Source organism: Salarias fasciatus, chromosome 22 (genome assembly GCF_902148845.1).
Source record: "Salarias fasciatus chromosome 22, fSalaFa1.1, whole genome shotgun sequence".
In the NCBI taxonomy this organism is placed as follows: Eukaryota; Metazoa; Chordata; class Actinopteri; order Blenniiformes; family Blenniidae; genus Salarias; species Salarias fasciatus.
The window spans coordinates 13,982,511-14,002,432 of NC_043765.1; the positions used below are offsets into that span (position 1 = coordinate 13,982,511).

General features: G+C 42.8%; 1 protein-coding gene across 1 annotated transcript; it reads right to left on the bottom strand.

Moving 5' to 3' along the window:
• Nucleotides 1-7,460: 7,460 nt before the first annotated feature.
• LOC115380971 (gasdermin-E-like) lies at nucleotides 7,461-19,234 on the bottom strand. The gene is made up of 10 exons (XM_030082313.1): nucleotides 19,037-19,234; nucleotides 12,090-12,324; nucleotides 11,789-11,981; nucleotides 11,534-11,702; nucleotides 11,166-11,286; nucleotides 9,690-9,809; nucleotides 9,366-9,487; nucleotides 8,747-8,918; nucleotides 8,593-8,663; nucleotides 7,461-8,075 (listed from the first exon to the last, which is right to left on the bottom strand). Exons 2-10 carry the CDS (start codon nucleotides 12,295-12,297, stop codon nucleotides 7,848-7,850), a joined length of 1,404 nt encoding a protein of 467 aa, XP_029938173.1. The 5' UTR covers nucleotides 12,298-12,324; nucleotides 19,037-19,234; the 3' UTR covers nucleotides 7,461-7,847.
• Nucleotides 19,235-19,922: the final 688 nt, after the last annotated feature.

A 19,922-nucleotide genomic window follows, 5' to 3' on the forward strand; every position in this document is an offset into this window, starting at 1 on the left:
GGAAGGCAAGAAATTGTACATATGTAAATATAAACTTTTTCACTGTTCAAATGTCATTGGAATTGTATTGTTAAGGCAGCACTGGAAGCAACAGCACTGAAGCACTTGATGTAGGGGTGGGATAAAATAAGTTTTCTTCTTCCCACTCCTTTTCGAGCGTTATATATCTCATAACTAACATAAAATCGTATTGTCTACTCCTGTAAATTGACTATTGTCAGAAAAATATTGTTACCTCGCAATAGCTCAAAATAAAATTAATTCATTCATTCATTCATTCAAGGTCCTCCCTTTGTTTTTGTATGCAAGTGTTTGTTAACAGATGCATGATTCTGAGCCCAGTGAAGCTGACGCCCCACCCACATGAAAAAAACAAGTAAGCAGGTTCACACTGTTCACTAAGGTAGCTGAGGAGGGCACCAACAGTGTATTCATCAAGTCAGTGCGTTAATGTCTATAACATGTATTATAACTAGTGTAATAACATCTGAGAATGTTCAACCTGTTTTTGCTCAAAAATATCTTTTTGAAATTAATGTGTACATTTGTTAAATAAAGTTTGATTAAAAAACATGTTTTATGTTCATAAGTGATTTACATTTTTAATGAATTGTGCTTTATCTGTACTTGCTCAATCAAATTTCTATCTTAACACTTAAAATGCAACTGTTTTAAAGCGATACTTCAACATTTTGGCAAATTGGCCCGTTTAGCGCAATTCATTAGTAATTTCGAACAGTATACTTACTTTTTTTGTGAGGGCGAGCTGTTGTTTATTCAGAGTTGAGTCGGGGAAGGTTTTCGGGACGGACACAATGGAGGCGAATGGTATTTTGGTTCCCCCTCGTCAAACTCATCAAATACACAATCCAACAACCCCAAAACACGTTGGTGGGCAAATTATAATCCGCACATTCACTACGCTGTGAAGTATTAATGCAAAATTCCGAGATTGAGTTGTTTATGCGTAGATTGCTAAGACGGAACTACTTGTCTGGGCGTAGTGATTTCAAAAGAAAAAGTAGTTCCCAGTATTTGCTTCAGTGTCGTAACGCTACAATATTATTTACTGGTGTTCCGCAGCGTAGTGAATGTGCGGATTATAATTTGCCCACCAAAGTGTTTTGGGGTTGTTGGATTGTGTATTTGATGAGTTTGACGAGGGGAACCAAAATACCATCCACTTCCATTGTGTCCGTCCCGAAAACCTTCCCCGACTCACCTCTGAATAAACAACAGCTCGCCCTCACAAAAAAAGTAAGTAGGCTCTTCTAAATAAGTATACTGTTCGAAATGACTGAATAATTGTGCTAAATGGGCCAAATTTTCCAAAATGTTGAAGTATCACTTTAAGGTAGAGTACAACTTATACTCAGTACAACAGTGCCATCTATTGGTTTCAAAGAAAAATAGCTGATAAAACACAATGGAGTCATCTCAGTGGTATTTTTACAACTCTGTAAACCTTCTCCTGAGTCAGTTGGGATAGACTCCAGCCCTCCCGTGACCCTGCAGATGAAGGATGGATGGATATGACAACACCTTTAACTGGCCCAGGCTACAACTGGAGGTCCATTCTCATGGTTTACCAATAGGCAGGCCATGGAAAAAAGCTGATTGATGCTGCCAGACAAAGACATGGGAATCACTGTGCTGAAGAGCTTGTGTTCCTTCACCCTTCTTATGACCCGCTCAACGTGGACTCTTAGCCAAGCAATGGACTGGGTCTTCCTGATCGCTGGGCCGGACAGCTGCGGCTGCTTCTTTAGAAAGGCAGGTATGTGGACCTTGCAGGGAACGAGATCTTCCACAAGGAAACCTTTATAATGGCCATTGAGGGCTTCAGAAGAGGAACCAGGCCCGACTGCTTCAGAATCTCCCTGTCACTGATGCAGCCTTCATAAAGAGGGGAGATAAACATGATGGCGCCATGGGGAGCGATCCCAATCAGTCCTTTAAATGTGCTGTGGGATTTGTAGCTGGAATACATCTCACTCTGCAGCAGGAGGGAGTCAGGTGTTTGGTAGCGCAGCTCAGTACAATCCAGGGTTACTTGAGTGTCACTATAGTCGGAGAAGACCTCTGGCATACACTGCTTTATGGTCTCCTCATCCAGCCAGATGCCAACAGCTCCAAGCACCTGGTACAGGAAGTTGGCCCAAGTGGTGACTATTCGGCTGACTGTAGACTGGTGAACCTGAAATCTATAGGCCAGATCCTTCTGAACCAGGCCCGAAGACAAGTAATTCATGAAAAGAAAAAACTCATCAATGGGCTGAAGAGACTGTAGAAAAAGGAAAAAAAGAAAAAAATCATTAGGTTATAACTTGTCTTGAAAATGTTCACAAGTCGTTTTTAATCACTCTGTGTTCTTATGACTCTAAATAACTAAACCACACATACAAATTACAGTGTAATATGAGAATAACAAATGTGTATACCGTTGGAAAAGCATGGCGAGTATTCTGTCCAGGAGTTCCTGTCTGTGTGCTTGTCACACGCACCACTAAGGCTGGTTCAATCTGGCTCCAGAAAGACATCAGGTGGGCATAACTTGAAAATGTGAGCATGGGGCAAAAAGTCACATATCTTCCCTTAATAATTCCCAAAATATTCCTTTTGATTGAAATGGATCATTTGACTTTAAATGTGAGTGTGTTAAGTACAAAATTTCAAAACGAAATATACAGTAAGTTTGACAAGAAAACTCGAAATTTATTGAATATGGCAGTCTTAAGGTAGCCTCGTGAACTAGCCCCGCCCACTCCACATCCACGTTCAGAGTAGCTGGGGTGGATCTGGAGACAAGCCAATACACTCTGTGCAGGGGACGTTGGTTACTCCTTTGACTGACAGCGCACTTCAGCCAATCAGCGCTTCAAAACAAATACGTAATCAAGATGCGTTAGCTTCTCTAAGAGTTAGCTTTAGCTCTTTAGCTCTAGCTTCTCTACACACAAAGACACGTTAGAAACTCACCAGGCGCAGACTCCTGCTCTTGCTTCATTGTTGTAATACTTGGTATTTTGGCTGTAACTTTACTTATTGCAGCTCTCAGATAGTTAAAGTCCGTAATCTCCGCTACGCTCGTTGATGACGTCACTTCCAGTTTAGCCGCCGGAATTTGCCAAAAAAATTTGAAAACAAAAAGCGGCAACGCTGATTGGCTCGGCCATCTCATGGCCGAGCCGCATTGTCTTTCTATTGGCTTGTCCCCAGACCCACCCCAGCAACTAAATCCAAACGTGGGTGTGGAGTGGGCGGGGCTGGTTCACGAGGCTATTCTTAAGGTGAAAACGTCAACAAAAAAGAACAAGCAATAATAGGTGGTACTAAAATTATATTTGGAATCACTCAAAGCTTTCTAGCTTACCTCGTGTACAATCTGATGTCTTCATCCGAGCCAGCAAATCGCTCCAAGCCAAATCTATAGCTGATTGCCCTCTCTTCCGTTTGTCTCCGAAGAGTCTCCGTCTGACATCGGAGCTCTTCAACATTAGCCTTGTAAACCAGACCCGCTCATTCCTCATCCACATTTGGATTTGGAGTTAAGCTTAGTCTGGATAGGAGCCCATTGAAACTTCTTGCAGGGGGTGTCGGTTACTCCTTTGACTGACAGCACACTTCAGCCAATCAGCGCTTCAAAACAAATACGTCATCAAAATGCGTTAGCTTCTCTAAGGATTAGCATTAGCTCATTAGCTCTAGCTTCCTTACACGCAAAGACACGCGAAAACGTCTTTTCCTGTTAGAAACTCACCAGGCACAGACTCTTGCTCTTGCTTGATTGTTGTAATTCTTGGTATTTTGGCTATAACTTTACTGGTTACAGCTTTCAGACGATAGTTGAAGTTAAAGTCCATCATCTCCGATACGCGCAGCGAAAGCGTCATTTCCGGTTTAGCCACCGGAATGCGCCAAAAAAATTTGAAAACAAAAATCGGCAACGCTGATTGGCTCGGTCGTTTCAGGACTGCGTGAAATCCCCTTCTATGGGCTCCTACCCAGACTGAGCTCTCCACAATCCAAACGGATGAGGAGTGAGCGGGTCTGGTTTACGAGGCAACTTCAACCTCGCTGACGGCTAAATCCAGCGAGGCCGGCTCGTTGGTGGTGGAGCAGTAGTCGTGGTCGGAGCAAGCTGCCTCCATCCTTACATCCTCTTCAAGGTCTAAAGGGGGAGGATTTGACCGCTCTCTCCACTCCCAAACACCTGGTTGTGGAGCAGGAATCAAAAAATTGTTCCAGTCAAACAGGACAGGGACAGCCCCTACTTCTTAAAATACGGCGGCCTTGTGGGGCTGAGGGCTGGATGACATCCACGGATTCAAAATGACGGGAACAAACTCTGGTGTTCTGCCTCACGACAAATTTGTCTCTTCTAATGTTAATTAGCCATTTTTTTCGTTGTTTGGGATCGATCAGAAACGTAAAACAACTGAAAGCAGAATTACACCGGGCTGAAGAAGAACATCTTGGAACACAGCAGTGGTAGCTTGCCGTGCTGCCTTGCCTCCGTTGGAAAGTAAATTTTGTTTTCTTCGATGTCATATTGTACTCACCAACTGTGCCACAAATAATAAACAGACGAAGAAACGTAGATTTTACACTAAACACACTATAATCTGTGATCACTGGGAGATCGAAGTCGAAAGGAGAGCGTCCACTGTAACCGGAAAACTTCATTTTCCAACTTGATCAAGATAAAGTTAGTTAAATACGTGAAATCTTTTTTTTTTAATGGAAAGCCTGAGACTGTGTTTTCTGATTCAGAAGAAGTGAATGTATCAGCAATCCTCAGTTGTTCAGTAAGTTTGTTCCACTAATGAAGAGCGTAGGTCAACTACAATCTGCTTCCCCCCTTTCACTTCTGACTCTGGGAACACGTAAACCTCTTCCTGAGGGCCTCGGGGTCTGGATGTTTCATATTCTACAGGGAAATGCAAGATGTTTTTAGGCCCAAGACCATTAAAAGCTTTATAGACCAGAAGTAATATTTTGAAATCAAAATTGACACTCAGGCAGTCAGTGAAGAGATTAAAGGATGTGCTTCACCGTCTGTGTGTTGGTGAGGATTGTAACATTCTGGGTGTGCTGCATGTAGAGGTTAGAGAGGCAGACTTGGGATTGGTAGCGTTCAGGTTTGAATCCCACAGCTGACAATTCACCACTGTGTCTCTCTGAGCTTTCACCCCCATCAGTTCCCTGGAGTGCCTCAATGCAGCTGCACCACCACATTCTAGAAGTAGGAATTTCCACAAGAGGATTAATACAGTCTGGTCCATTAAGTTTAAATATGAGGTGTGCAGGCTGTCGCTCTGGTGGTACCTGTTTGAAAATCACATCAAAAATAATTACTGCTGACCTTTTTCTTTCTTTTTTTCCCATGCTAACAGCTGCAGCAAATGCTGTTGCAGATATGAATAACTCATGGTTGGTGCACATGTAGAAAAGATCTAATTCAGTTTGAAAGACTTGTGTGCATGTGTAGGGTGCAGGTATGAACATGAGGTCTGTCAAAAAACATTATTCAGGTCACACAGGTGCCTGATGTGCAAAGTCAGTAGGCAAGAATAACAAATACACTACTCTCTTTCAGTTTTGATTCACTTGTATGGGACTGCTGTACCTTTGCTTTAATCTAGTTCACTGCTAAAATTGTGTTTTGACCTGCAGACACCAACAATTTTAATTAACATTCAAACCTTTTTTTTTTTACATTGGTGGTTCCATTCTGCTTTATCTGTGTATTGATCTGTTTTTCAGGAAATTATTTGGCATTTGATTATTTGGGAATATTTCATACTGGTGAAACAAAAAGAATATATTGAAAACTGAATTAAATTCGTTTGGATCCAAATAATTAAAAATGTTCTCAACAAACAGCAATTCGTTTGCAAAATTTCCACCGAGTTTGGCTGTATCGAATGACAAAAGCAGTACAACTCGCTCAGGCACCATCATACTCTTAATTCCATTTTATTTCCTGAATGACTGCTCTGACAAATTCTCCTCTCCACCACTAGACAATAACCAGAGAACAGACTTCCTTTGAAAAATACAATTTTATTGTTTCCAAGAGTGATGACTGAAACTGTCCATCTCTAGGACACACTGTTCATGCAGTACATAAAAAAACTTGGTGTTTCTTGCATGATATAAATGCTAAATGACACTAATACATATAAGTGAAGATTGCATTCAATCCATCTTAAAAAGCATAAAGTTTCTTTTTTTTAAAAATAAATTATAAAGTAGCAGAGAAGCCATGGCAAGTGCAGCTTCATGTAACCTTATTGTTACAATACATCAATTTATGGGGGGGGGGGGGGGGGGGGAGTCATAATATGTTCTTTTTTCACTTATAATTACAGCTGGCCAACAGTTAATTGCACCCCAATCCTGGAGCTAATCACGATTAAAATGGCTCATGTGAAGTGTCTGCCGATTCCATTCAAAATGTGTGTGTGTGTTACATAAATAATTTTACAATTGATCAAATATGATTTATAATGGCTTAAAGCTACAGTGCGTAACTTTTAAATGTCTATGAATGTCCATTTTAGCCAAGCCACTACTAGTGGAGATGACAAAATGCAAATTAAGCCAATCCGCTCCTCCAACATGTCGCAGGATTTTTCAATATATATAATTATTGCTTTGCTTTTAGCAGCATTAGCAGCGACACTACAACCCCCCCCTGGGGGGAAACACTTTTCCTGCAGGAAACACTGTACTGTCTGTAACACTCCGTTTTTCATCAAGAAGCAGCGACTGCAGACCAACGGACAACAAATGATTTCCGCTGATGACCACTGGGTCTTTTCATCCTCTAACCTGTCAGTTACAAATTAGCAGGCATCTTGTCTCCCGTTTATAATAAGCTATTTGCGTTTCTGTGGCAAAAAAAAAAAGAAAACAATAATTACCTCTTCGAAAGAGTCCATCTTTTTTTCACCAGCTGTCCTTATTCACACAGAATAAAAACCGTTTCCAACGTGATCCGCGCTGTGGAAACGCGGATCACCGTGACAGGTTTGGGGGGGGGGGGGGTAAGAACGCAGACTTCCAACACACGCACACGCACACGCACACACGCACACACACACACACACACACACACACTCTAATAGCAGAGCAGATGAAAAATGGTTTTAAAAATAAGTTTCTTATGAGCGCTCACTTCCTCAAACTCCATTCTATCTCCAAGACAGCCTAAATTCAGTCACGCCGAATTGTGCCTCATACTGACCTTTATTAAGCCAGATTGTGTGTTGAAGAGAAATGTACTTTATTTTGCGTGTTTTCAGTGCCTGAAAAACGCCCAGCTGGCCGAAACGCTGCACCGACAAAACTCGCGATTTAAGTTTCACTTTCATCTTCGTCATATTTGCGCTCCTTATTTCAGTTTGTGCCTCATACCAGCATTTTCCTCGTGATTTTTCTGATAATTCGGCCGAGTTCAATACGGCAAATAATGAGGAATGGACCGTGTTTCACCTCTAAAAGCGCATGTGTTTTTTTTTTACGCTCAGCTGGAGCGCAGTGAGGCTCTCCGACTCGGGGCACAAACACGAGTTTGCAGTGGCGCGTCTCGTATAAGGACAGCATGTGGAACGGCCTTTATGCAGGAAAACTAAAGTTTGCGTGTAAAAAAGTAACAATTATTTTAATTTAACTTGACCTTCTCGGGGGGGCGGGGGTTGCCGTTGGGGGGGCGGGGCGCCCCCCTAATATAATGGTAGGGGGACACTACAATGTGTAGTAAGCTTACTCAACAAACATCAAGTGAATAACAAGAATACCATCACTTTAGTGAAGTATGGTGCAGATGCAACACACCGCGACTACTTCAGCCCGCTGCACAGCACAGCCAGTCCATGTATGCTGAGGTACAGGGGAAGCACTCCAACACGTCTCTCAGCCTCCGCCCACAGGCAGTCAGCGTTTCTCCTCAGGGTGACTTTTGCCGAGCCGAACAGCTGCTCGGCCATCTGCAGGCGCTGGCTGTCCTGCGACAGGACGGGGAGAGAGTGCACGGACACAGGCTTGCTGCTCTCCTTTAACCTGCACATCTGTGGAAACAGCAGGACAGATGTAAACAAAAAGCACTTTGTCACAAAGTTTTTGTTTCAGGGGGTTTGAGAGGCATGAACTGTGAGAGGCAACATGATCTGGTCTGGAAAAAGGTTTCAGACCAGCGATTCTCAGCTGGTTGATCGTCACCCAAAGGTGGGTCTGTGGCCTGTTTTTATGATGGGCATGAGCCTATAACTTGATGTAGTGTCGCCTAGTCACACTCCTGGGTGGCGACAACGCCTTGTGAGGTGAGCTGACAACTGTAATTTCACACTGTATAGGATCATCAGAGTTTGTATTCAAGTACCAATTCAGGATGGCGAAACAGGAACGATGCAGAACACGAGATATGAATTTTACTGCACTGGAAACAGAGGAACATTAGTGTGTGTGTGTTTGGGCTTCAAAAATGTAAACATACTTTTAGATTCCATATAAACTTGTTTTACCATTCTCTGAATTCAAGTTTTTCCTCACTGATGAAATAACCCAGAAGCCAACAGCAGAACTGACCAGCGTGTCAAAAGCCTTCAGGTCTTCCTGGCTGCTCCTGCTCAGAAGGTTCAGAGTTTCATCCGGAAGCGCTGCGTAAAGTGAAAACAGAGTGAAGACGGGGAAAATGGATTTCTCCGGTGTTGTGACGAGAGCGCCTGCCGTTTCCTCTCACCTTCCATTGCACTGACCAACAGGTGAGCTGCGCTCAGCGGAGCAGGGATGCCGTCTCCAGAGTGCCTGTCGGAGCCCGCTTGGTCCAAGATGGCTGCAAATAACATCTCCTGATCCTCTGAGCACTCACCATTCTCAGTTGTGAGTGTTTCGCCGTTACACAACTCTTCCAGCTAAAAAAATGAGAAAGAGGTCAGTCTCCAGCAATCCAGATTTTCCAGTTCAACAAGAGTCAAAAACATGAGACAGGCTTTGATGACAGAGGCCGTAAAGAATCACAGTGGGATTAACAAACATGTTGATCAGGAAAAAAGTGAGATCCGATGACTGAATTGAGGTTTGTGATTTGATGGTCTTTTTTAGTGCCTACATAATTTTTATCTAAAAATGAAACTGGGCGTCCTTTCTTGGCAGTGGAAAGTCTAAAGCAGTCCATGCAAGTAAGTTCTCAATAAACTTTGATTCATTGAAACTTCAGGTAATTGTCGTTATACGTGTTGTGTTTCCCTTTCATTGCAGACACGAAATGTCAACGCATTCTGCAACAAGCATATTTTAATTTCCTGTTTCTGAGCTGCCACTGAAAACCCCGGCGTGGATGATCCCAGTGTGTTCCTCACAAAAAACTGTAGAGATGTCAGAGCAGGCCGGTCCGTCATAGCCTCCTGTAGCATCCCGAAAAAGGCACAACGAGTCAACTCTGGGAGTTCTGCCAGAGGACAGAGGTCAAGCTCTTGAGCTCCTGAAAGAAATTACATGATACCTTCAGAGCAGCGAAGCATCACGATTTCGCAAGACACCCATACAGACGCGACAATTCAAAGAAACAGAACCGTGAACAGTTCGATCATCCTCCCGCCGCGTTTCACTTCCTCGTGAACACTCAACGAGTCATTTCCAGTTTCTGAGTAATAATCCAGCCTTGTGAATAAATACACACAAACCGTTCAGATGTGCACTCAAAGGTTTCTGGACGCAGGTATCGACGTCATTCAGGTCGAGGTCGGAGGTCGACATCGAGTCCGCCTCGAAACCTCCTTTCACGCTGGGCTGCAGGCAGATGGCTGGAATGACACACATCAGGCTTCAGTAGAGGAATGAACTTAAAGGGAAGAGTACTGGAAATGAGAAGTTTATGACCACTGGGTGCATTGCCTTAATTAAATTCATTAACAGGTATGAGGTTTTCAACCTCATTTGACAGCACTGTCATTGGCAGGCATTTAATTACATAAGAAAGGAAAAGAAAGTCACAATGCAGTAACTTCAGCTGCTCTTCATTGAGTATGTGACCATTACCAGTAACTTGATTCTTTATTTTACTTCTTTAAAGTAGTCATCATGAGATTACTAACAATTTCAGTGAAATAATCCATCAGAAAAATATCAGGTTTTGCAGGACTTTAGTACCATGCGGTGCGCAGGATTATAAAAGATTTATGAAAACATCCAGTAACAGTCTTTTCCGATTTGGAGATTATTATGCAATATTATGCAATTTCAGGACTTTTCCAGAAGATTCTATTACACATAAATGGCATTTGTCGGTGCTCATTTAAAACCCTTCATCCCATCTCCATCAACACCCAAGACTGAAAATGCTTAAAGCGATACTTCAACATTTTGGCAAATTGGCCCATCTAGGGCAATTCAGTAGTCATTTAGTGACTAGTGTTGCTAACTTGACGACTTTCTCGCTAAATCTGGCGACTTTCCAAAGCCTCTTGGCGACGTTTTTTTGTCAAAAGCAACTAGCGACAAATCGAGCAACCTTCTCTGGTGCTCTGGAGACGTGACAGGACGTCTCGTTGCTGTCGTCAATGAGCAGCAGGTGCTGCGTGAGCCCCTCCCCCGTCCCAAAGCGCTCACAAGCGGTCAGTCTCAGCAGCGCTCCCCGCTGCAGTCAGAGCAGAGAGGAGCAGAGCAGCCAATAGCGACTTTTCCGACGACGACGCGGTCTAGCTTTATTTAACAAATAAAGCCAAGCCGCTCTCCTGATGCGATCCGCCATAGCTGGAAACAGAAATCAGCCTCCAGCGCGCCAATTAACTGACGTGCGTCAAGAGCTTTGTGACCACCCGGTGTCAAGCGTCGTGTTTAAAGCGTCACAAGCGTCAGCTTCGAGGCGTCCCAAGCGTCGACGACGCCCGCGACGCGTCCGGTGTGAATGCACCATTACTTAATCCTCTCATCCGGTCAGTGGCTCCCTTAAGATTTTAAAATGATGCGAAAGTTGCCCAAAAAGTAACGATGATGCAGTGCAAACACTCCCAGAAATAGGAAGCGATCCATAGAACATGTTGAAATATTTAAAGTGAAAGCACAGCAGGAAACACGCTCAAGTTCACAAAAGAGCAACATACTGAGGGTTTGGTTTTCAACTGAAGATCAAACGTTGTTGTGACCACAAACACACTCACTGCAGCGTCCATCTTTTCTAATCTCCAGTTCCAAAATGCTGTAGGCAATGACTGTGCCAGGCGGGATCTCCATGGAGAGAGCACTGTCCACTTCAGCGATGTTGTTGTTCTTCAGATAACCCTGAGTAGACACACACACACGCGCACACACACACACACACACACACACACACACACACACACACACACACACACACACACACACACAAACACACACACACACACACACACACTGACATATTACACATTTATTGATGAGAAATATCAGCATTCCTGACTAAAATCAAAACAAAAGCGATTGTCACATCAGAAATCACTTCAAAAACAGTGAGACGAAGACTTTGTTAAAAAGTAACTCAGAGATTTACTTCAAGAGGGCTTCCCAGAAATCCCAGCCCCCAGTTAAATTTGCACTGCTCCTTTTTGGTCTGCTCGATGGGACAGGAGGTGGTGGTGAGGATCCTCGCCGTCACCAACGCCAACACTTCGGCTTTTTTCTTGATCTGCTGCACCAGCCCGTGCTGCATGTCCACGAACCTGAGGCAGAGAGAAGGCCATGAGTGATCGGAACCAGTCCGTCACAGAAGGCACGGACGTTAGAAAGACGTGTTCCTGTTAGTCACCTGTCTTTGGAGTCATTATAAAGCTTCTCTACACTCAGTTCCTCCTTCTTCAACTGGCCAAAGTTGGTATGCTGTTTGGAAGTGCCGCTTCCCTCCAGTGCTAAGTTGGCAGAGCTAACGTCAGCTTCCACCTTCCCAGAGAGCTGGTTTCCAATAGTCCCCTTAAAGGTCACGAAGGACTTCTCAGTCACTTCTGTCAGAACACAAGGTGTCGCACAGAGCTGTGTCAGTAATGGTTCACGCACTGTGAAAATGAATCAAAGAGTTTCTCTAAATGTTTACAGTTTGCACACCTACATACCAGGTTTGAGCACCTCATCACCCAGCAGCAAGGCACTGAGGGTGAAATCGGTCGGTTGGTACTTGGGTTTTTGCCAGAACCAGTGTTTGCGTTTGACTACGAGAGCCATGAGATCCAGCTTCTCCGAGTCGTTCAGTCGGTACACAGGTATGAGGCTCCCTCCATCGTCAACCTGACGGACAACGCTGGCAGTGGCCTTGGAAAACATTGCTTCAGCAAGCAACGGCTGCAGACACTGTGGGCAGAAGGGGCAATCCAATGTGCTTTGGTTTGATTGAAACAAAATGTCACGAAGTACTTCCCAGTTGGTACTCTCCCCAATATTCTCAGTCTTGATGAAGTTTGTCTCAGTAGTGCCTATAGAGCTGAGCGCAGCATGTGTGGGTGTCATGTTGCCCCAAAAAGAGTGACTCATGTGGTACAAGGGAAGTCCCCGGGTTGTTAACATATTAGTGACACGACCAAAACACATGCGATCAAAACACACACACATACACACACACACACACACACACACGCACACACACCACTGACTTATTCTCCAGGCTCAGCTTTCATAGCTTTAATATTCAAAGTAATTCGGCGTGGGGAGGATTGGTAGTGTGAAGGTTCGGCAGGATATAACTGGAGGTGAAAGGCAGAGGAATGTAAAAAAACACACAGCAGATCATTAGCTGGAGGACAGTGAAATATGGGATGGTTAATGGAATCAAGAAGACCACCCACTCCCTTCAGAACAAAAACAGTGACTCCACATGGTTTCAGTGAGTTGAGTCATTTGTGCTTCATTAGGAGGTGATGTAATCTCACATGGGGACCTTCAGGCTCATCCCAAAGTCAAATTCCAAAGTTCTAAATACATTAATTCTAAATATTTGCATATATTATATGCGTCAAGGTGGGAAAAACTGAAGTTTTTTCTGGCAAAATTGAAGGACCAATGCAACAAATAAATTAAACTGTAAGCTGTAGATATAATTTGGTAAACTTTCCCAATAGACAATCTGCTAAAGATAATCTAAGTGCGCTGTTGAGCTGCACAACATTCCTGTTGTGTATACACACGCTGTCAGGCAAGAATCCAGGCGCGTGCGTGTTTCCCGGCAGTCCACTTATTTCTAATGCAAGACCTCCAGCGTGTGGAAACGGATGCCGCTCCCGCGCAGTGCGCTCCCAGACCCATGACTCACATTATGAATACCAATGGTCACGCATTAAAAGAAACATGACAGAAAATCACGACGGTTTGACCAGAGAGTCACGTGGAAAAGACCACAGCGGGTCAGAAACAGGACAAAGACTTCGGCCTGATTCACACATACGCGGTCACTGCGCGGGCGCGGGGCGGACGCGTAGACCGCGCCGGCGCTGGAGCGGCGTGTTCAAGCGTCCCTTTCTCACCAGCGCGGTCTGCGTGAGCGGATTGTCCGCGGCAATGGGCTACTAGTGTAATATGTCTGAAGTAATTCCAGAGGCGTTTCGGGAGCTAAAGAATGTTTATTCCCAAGAACAGGCATCCAGAAACGTGCATCAGTCAAAAACACACAACACAATGCGGCTTCCGTAGCTACGGCGCAGACTTATAGACATAAATCTCTAGATATATGTATCTGGACACGCGCGCTCCTCTCAACTGCGCCGAATAGTAAATTCAAACGAACATCCCACCGAGCATTTTTCGGTCTAAATGACGTCTAATTGTTCTTCGACGTCTAGTCTAAAATTGGTCTACCAGTGGTCTAAAAATGAAAGTTTTTTAGCGGTCTAAGCTAGACGTCTTTTAGACGTCTAAGCATTAGCCGTCTTTTAGCCGTCTATTAGCCGTCTTTTAGCCGTCTACGTCTGTACGCCTCGTCTCATCTTAGACGTTTAAATAACCACTAATATACGTCTATTTGTAGACGTCTAAACTTAGACGTTTATTAGACGTTCATTTATATACCAAATTCATACACCTCTTCTGATCTTAGACGTTTAAATAACCGCAAATGAACGTCTATTTATAGACGTATAAATTTAGACGTTTGCTAGACATTTACTTTTGTACCAGATCTAAACCCCTTACAAAAACTACTCGTCTTATAGACGTCTATTGAACGTATTAAGATATTCTAATAAAAATGCAGCCATTGCAATTTTTTTATTATTCACCAGAAACCTGTATTTTAACATTTTTTTTAACCATTAGTACTGTAATCAAAACCAACACCTTTTAAATAAAATTCAAAAATATGAATGTCCAAAAAATTTTTAATTTCTTTACACCACTTGAAAAGAGAAGCACAAACTCTAATACAAACTACCGACATAAAATATAAGAAACATTTTTTTTTTTTTTTTTAAATGTAACCAACTTCAGGGTACATACACGTCACATACTCGGTTCGTAGGAGCCAAGTGAAACAATAACCACTGGACACAGAGGCAGAATGATTTGAAACTCTTTAGTTCCACAAAGATCTTAAAGGAATACTCCACCCAAAAAACGATTTGGCCTCATTTTCTACTCACCCTCATGCTGAGAAACACTCTGGAGCACTTTTTTGACGTTTCAAATGCAGTTGGAGATGTTTGGGGATTTTCGTTGTCAACAAACAGGGACCGACAGAGCCCGACAGAAAAAATGGTCCATAAAATCCACAAAACGTTCCCATTTTCCTTCATACTGCTCGTCCGCTGTAATCCAAGTGTCCTGAGTGCGTAACGTCCATAATTAATTCTTAACGAGGTCATTTAGTACATTTTAAGAGCCCAAACAGTGCGCTCTGTACAGCTCCATTGCATGTCTGCACGCGCACCCTGAACTACGGAAGCCGCGGCAGACCAAGCAACACGCTTGTGCCCTTTCAGCAGGACACCGAATTCAAAGCTTTAAAACAGTAGCCAATCACTTTTGTGATTGTCCACAGCTCGGTTACTCACAGCAGAATATATACAGCGGAACTTCTTCTTCTACGCTTGCAATTTAGAAAAGTAGTCGCTGAAAGCGCGCAAGCGTCTGGCTTGGTCTGCCGCGGCTTCCGTAGTTCAGGGTGCGCGCGCAGACATGCAATGGAGCTGTGTGAGAGCGCCCTGTTTGGGCTCTTAAAATGTACTAAATGACCTCGTTAAGAATGAATTATGGACGTTACGCACTCAGGACACTTGGATTACAGCGGACGAGCAGTATGAAGGAAAATGGGAACGTTTTGTGGATTTTATGGACCATTTTTTCTGTCGGGCTCTGTCGGTCCCTGTTTGTTGACAACGAAAATCCCCAAACATCTCCAACTGCATTTGAAACGTCAAAAAAGTGCTCCAGAGTGTTTCTCAGCATGAGGGTGAGTAGAAAATGAGGCCAAATCGTTTTTTGGGTGGAGTATTCCTTTAACAATACTAAACACAATAACATTACAACCTTGGGCCCATAAACTAAGAAATAAAATAAAATAAATAAATGTCCAAATGGGAGTGTTCCTCGGTGGTTTGGATCCAAAAGTCAAAAGTCAAGATTCAAGGATATCCAAGGAAGGCTTTCGTTGCTGCCGGTCAGTTGGACTGACACAAATCCTACCACTTAATCCATTAAGTGGTGTGGCGGAATTAAAAGTTCTGCTTGAAGCACCGAAGGTGGACTGGGAGCTCGCCATCAGTTGGATCGCTCATCAGCTTCGTCAGACATGAAAGCTGAAGCTTCACTCTTTCCAAGCATCACAATAGAACCTGACCTGTATTTAGAAAACAGGTTTACAGTCCAATTCAATGCATAGAACATCTTCAAATGATCACCTAAATGTTCAGTTCAAGGTGGTTGTACAACACTGATAATCTTTATGAAACAGGAATCAAAATACTATGGGTTACATGCTGAAAACCGTAATTAATCTTAACAATTAAGAGTTTATCATGTCAAAATGTATTTTAATCAATTAAAATTCAAAGGAATAATGTTTTAAAGATTTCATTCAACCAAGAAATTTTTACTTCTACATGAAGGCATAACATGTGCTTCCTCATGTGTTTCTCTCATTTTCTAGTTTTTTTTTAACATCAGAGAAGAGATTTTCACTGAAATACATCCGTTCTCATAACCTAACTAACTTAAATTACAGCTTTGCTGCTTCTAAGCAACTTAAATGAACTTAAAATGACTTCTTGTACTCCTGAACACATTTTAACTTCGCATCACATGTGCAAAAGATGAGGCATTTTACACAGTGAAACTCTCATAATGTGCTCATTCCAGTCAAATTTCACCATCAATCCATTAATATAAATGTTTTTAAGTGCAAAACATGAATCAAAAACAACTTAAGATGTACAAAACACCCTTAATTGAAACAGCATGGTCGCCTCACATCTCCACATACACACACACATTGCAACACGCAGCGGCAAGCTTACCAATGGTTTTTTCAGGAGAAACGCGGCCGGAAAGTGCTTCAACGACGGTTTTTCCTCTCTGAAACGGAGTTTTCGGAGCATGGTATCAACAACTACTTCATTTCTCAGTTTGACTGCGAAATTGTACAGTTTCCATACCTTTTTTCCCGTTTTTCTCTCTCACGCGGAAGTGAAGTGGCGTGCTCCGTCTGTGCATTAGTGAGGTTAAACTGCTTCACTAGCGCGGCCTACTACTTCCGGTCTTCAAAATAAACTTCAGGTTTTTCAAAGTAAAATACAAAACACTTATAAACATAAGGAAATAATTAAATAATGACTGCAAATTAATTGATTTTATTTATTAACCCTTCTGGAGCTGGGTTACATAAACATTGCACTGAAAAAATAGAACAACTTGTAAATACAAAATTAAAACCATAACAATAACAACAACATTTTTTTATATATATTTTTTTTGTTTGTTTGTTTTATTGCTGCAAACCAAACCTTTAAAATAAAACTACACCACTGGTGTCCTGGGTCTCCTGTACCCCCCTCCACCAGTCCGAGCTGGGGCCTGTTTGAAATAGAATCCCATGGCCAAGCGGATTTGGTCGTCTGTAGCCTCCTTAAAATTCTTCCGAATTGCTTCTGCAAACAAAGCAATAGAACAAATGAAGAAAAACTGCAAATGTGGCTGCCTATTGTATTATGAATTATGGTGAATTATGTGTATTATGGTCAAGTATTGGCATCTGAATATATCTCGTCTTCGAAGTTAAACAGTAAAATGTTTGGAAAATAGCCGAAGCAGAAGCTTTTAACCTCAATTCCTACAGAGAGAGCAGGCCCTTAATTAAAATAAGCAAATGCTAAATTAATGAATGACGGTAAAAGGACCAAACATTGCAAAAATAAAAAAATTTCTGTAGTAGTTGCTGCGACACCCACCTCTGTATGCCTGAAACAGCACTTCTTCGACCAACTTTTCTGCGGTTGTTTCAGTACAGTGGAGCGCATGAGCACAAGGATTTCACAGTTGGAAGTAGCGCAGTCCACAGGCACAAGTTGAAGGCGTTTTCAGGTTATGGTCGTACAATCTCCACAAGACTGTAAAGTAGTTAAGTTTTATCACGGACTACTTCTCTTTGAGCGGAAGAACGTTTCCCAGAAGTGGTTGCAAGGTGCGTCACGTGAGCGTAGTACACCAAAGAGGTTTTTGTCAACAACGAAAGCAACATGGTGGCAGTCAGCGTTACAGAGGCTGAGAAAACACAACCGACATCTAATAATCTAAGGGAATTTCAGCCACAAACTTCGTTGTCGAGTGCTCAGCAGGATCTGGGCTTTCAGATTTACCGAAGGTTTTGTGGAGGTTTCATACGTTTTGATGGAATAACGCGAAAACACCGATCACTCTACTGTGAAAGCTGTGCACTTCAAAGAGTTGGCTCTTCCATCAGATTTTTGTTTTCCTGTATTCTAAAGATGTAAAATAAATTGAATGGTGTAATTATCGACGCTGAAATTAGGGATTTTAGACGTCTACATCTAAACTATACCTTATAACGAGTATGGCTATTAAAATGATCTCAATCCAATATTTAGAGATCAGTTTTGCAACGTGTAGTTATTGTTTAAAGTACTGAATGATGGATTAAATTCAGTTGTCTAGATTCGGTCTATATCTAGACGTTGAAATGCGGTAGAGATTTAGATGTCTAAATCTCGGCTATATTTATACTATACTGTATATCGCTCAACGGCTATTAAAATGATCTCAATCCAATATTTAGAGATCAGTTTTGCAACTTGTAGTTATTGTTTTAAATAAACAACTTTTAAATAATGGATTAAATTCAGTTGTCTAGATTCGGTCTATATCTAGACGTTGAAATGCGGTAGAGATTTAGACGTCTAAATCTCGGCTATATTTATACTATACTGTATATCGCTCAACAGCTTTCATAATTATATTAGTTCAGTATTTGGAGATTAGCTATGCACCTTACAGTTGTTTTTTTTAATAAATAATTATAGAATAATTGATTAAACTGCAACGTCTAAATTCCGTCTAAAAACAGACGGAATCTAGACGGTTGAAATCAGGTCTAAAAAAATACTAGACGTCTACTAGCCGTCTATTGCTCAGTGGGATATATCTGCATATATGACAACTCGGACCTGTCTTCATTGTTTTCAATGGGACCCCGCTCCAAGCCGCGCGGAAAAATAGACGGACGAGAACACTGGCAAAAGCCTCTTGTGTAGACCAGTTTGTGGGCAGACATGAGCTCAATGCATGCATGGAAAGCCGAGCTGACACGAGATGTGTGTTTATGCCATTGGTTTCAACGGGACGCGGCGCACAGCCCGCTCAAGTCCGCGCAGAAAAATAGACTTCATTTCTATTTAGAAACCGCCGCGCGGATTTAAAAGGGCGCGTTACCCGCGCGTGCAGTGTGAAAGGACTGATCTGTGTGCATGCAGTTCTGACTTTTCCGCGCAGACACCGTGCAAACCCGGACAGATCCGCGCCCGCACAGCCGCGTCTGTGTGAATGAGGCCTGAGGCTTTCGGCTTACCTGGTTTTTAGCAGAGAAACCTTTCAGGTCGACTTTGCTGACTTTGAAAGGCGCGTGTCCAGCTGTCACCGCAGGAATCTCGCGGATGATACTCGCTCGCGCGCCATTCAGAAAACGCGACAGAAATAGTTGTCGAAGCGCGCGCAGAGTGAAAGGAAGTAGAAGGTGGGCTTCACTTTCCTGCTGCTGCGTGGAGGGAGGAGGACTGACTGACGGCGAAGTTACCCACTTCACACAGGATGAACTCTTCCTCCTCCTCCTCCTCCTCCTCCTCCTCTGACTGGGGTTCATTACGACTACGTGAATGCGCTGGTATCCACAGAGACATGAGCAGACTTGTTTCTTTCAATCTGTTTTTTTACCTTAAAATTAAGATAACAACGAATTTCTTCATTTCTATCTTGTCTGTGTTCATCTCCAGCACTGGAAGAAGGCCAGTGCAAATCATTCCTGCTCCATCTGCAAACCCCAAGCCCTTCACACCTGTCTACACCTGTGCAGGCAGAGTTTGTGGAATTTACAAGTGTCTCGCTTTTTTCTACTCACAAACTTTTTTTTTTTTTTTGCATATGCACGAGCATTTTCAAACTAGGCGGAAATTCCCTTGACGATTCAGATTTAAGCGTGAAAGAAAAGTGTGTGTGTGTGTGCGTGTGTGTGTGTGAGTGAGTGAGTGAGTGAGTGAGAGAGAGAGAGAGAGAGAGAGAGAGAATGGGTGGGTGTATTGTGGCTTGTCTGCGGTGATAAGCAGTAACTTTGTAAATGTGTGCAGGGAGTTGTCACAGATGTAGAGATACTCTGCTTTGCTGGTGTGAGATGAATACACTCAGGCCACCTTGCAGCTTTAATCTAAATATTTGAAGTTTGAACCATTTATCAAGTCAAT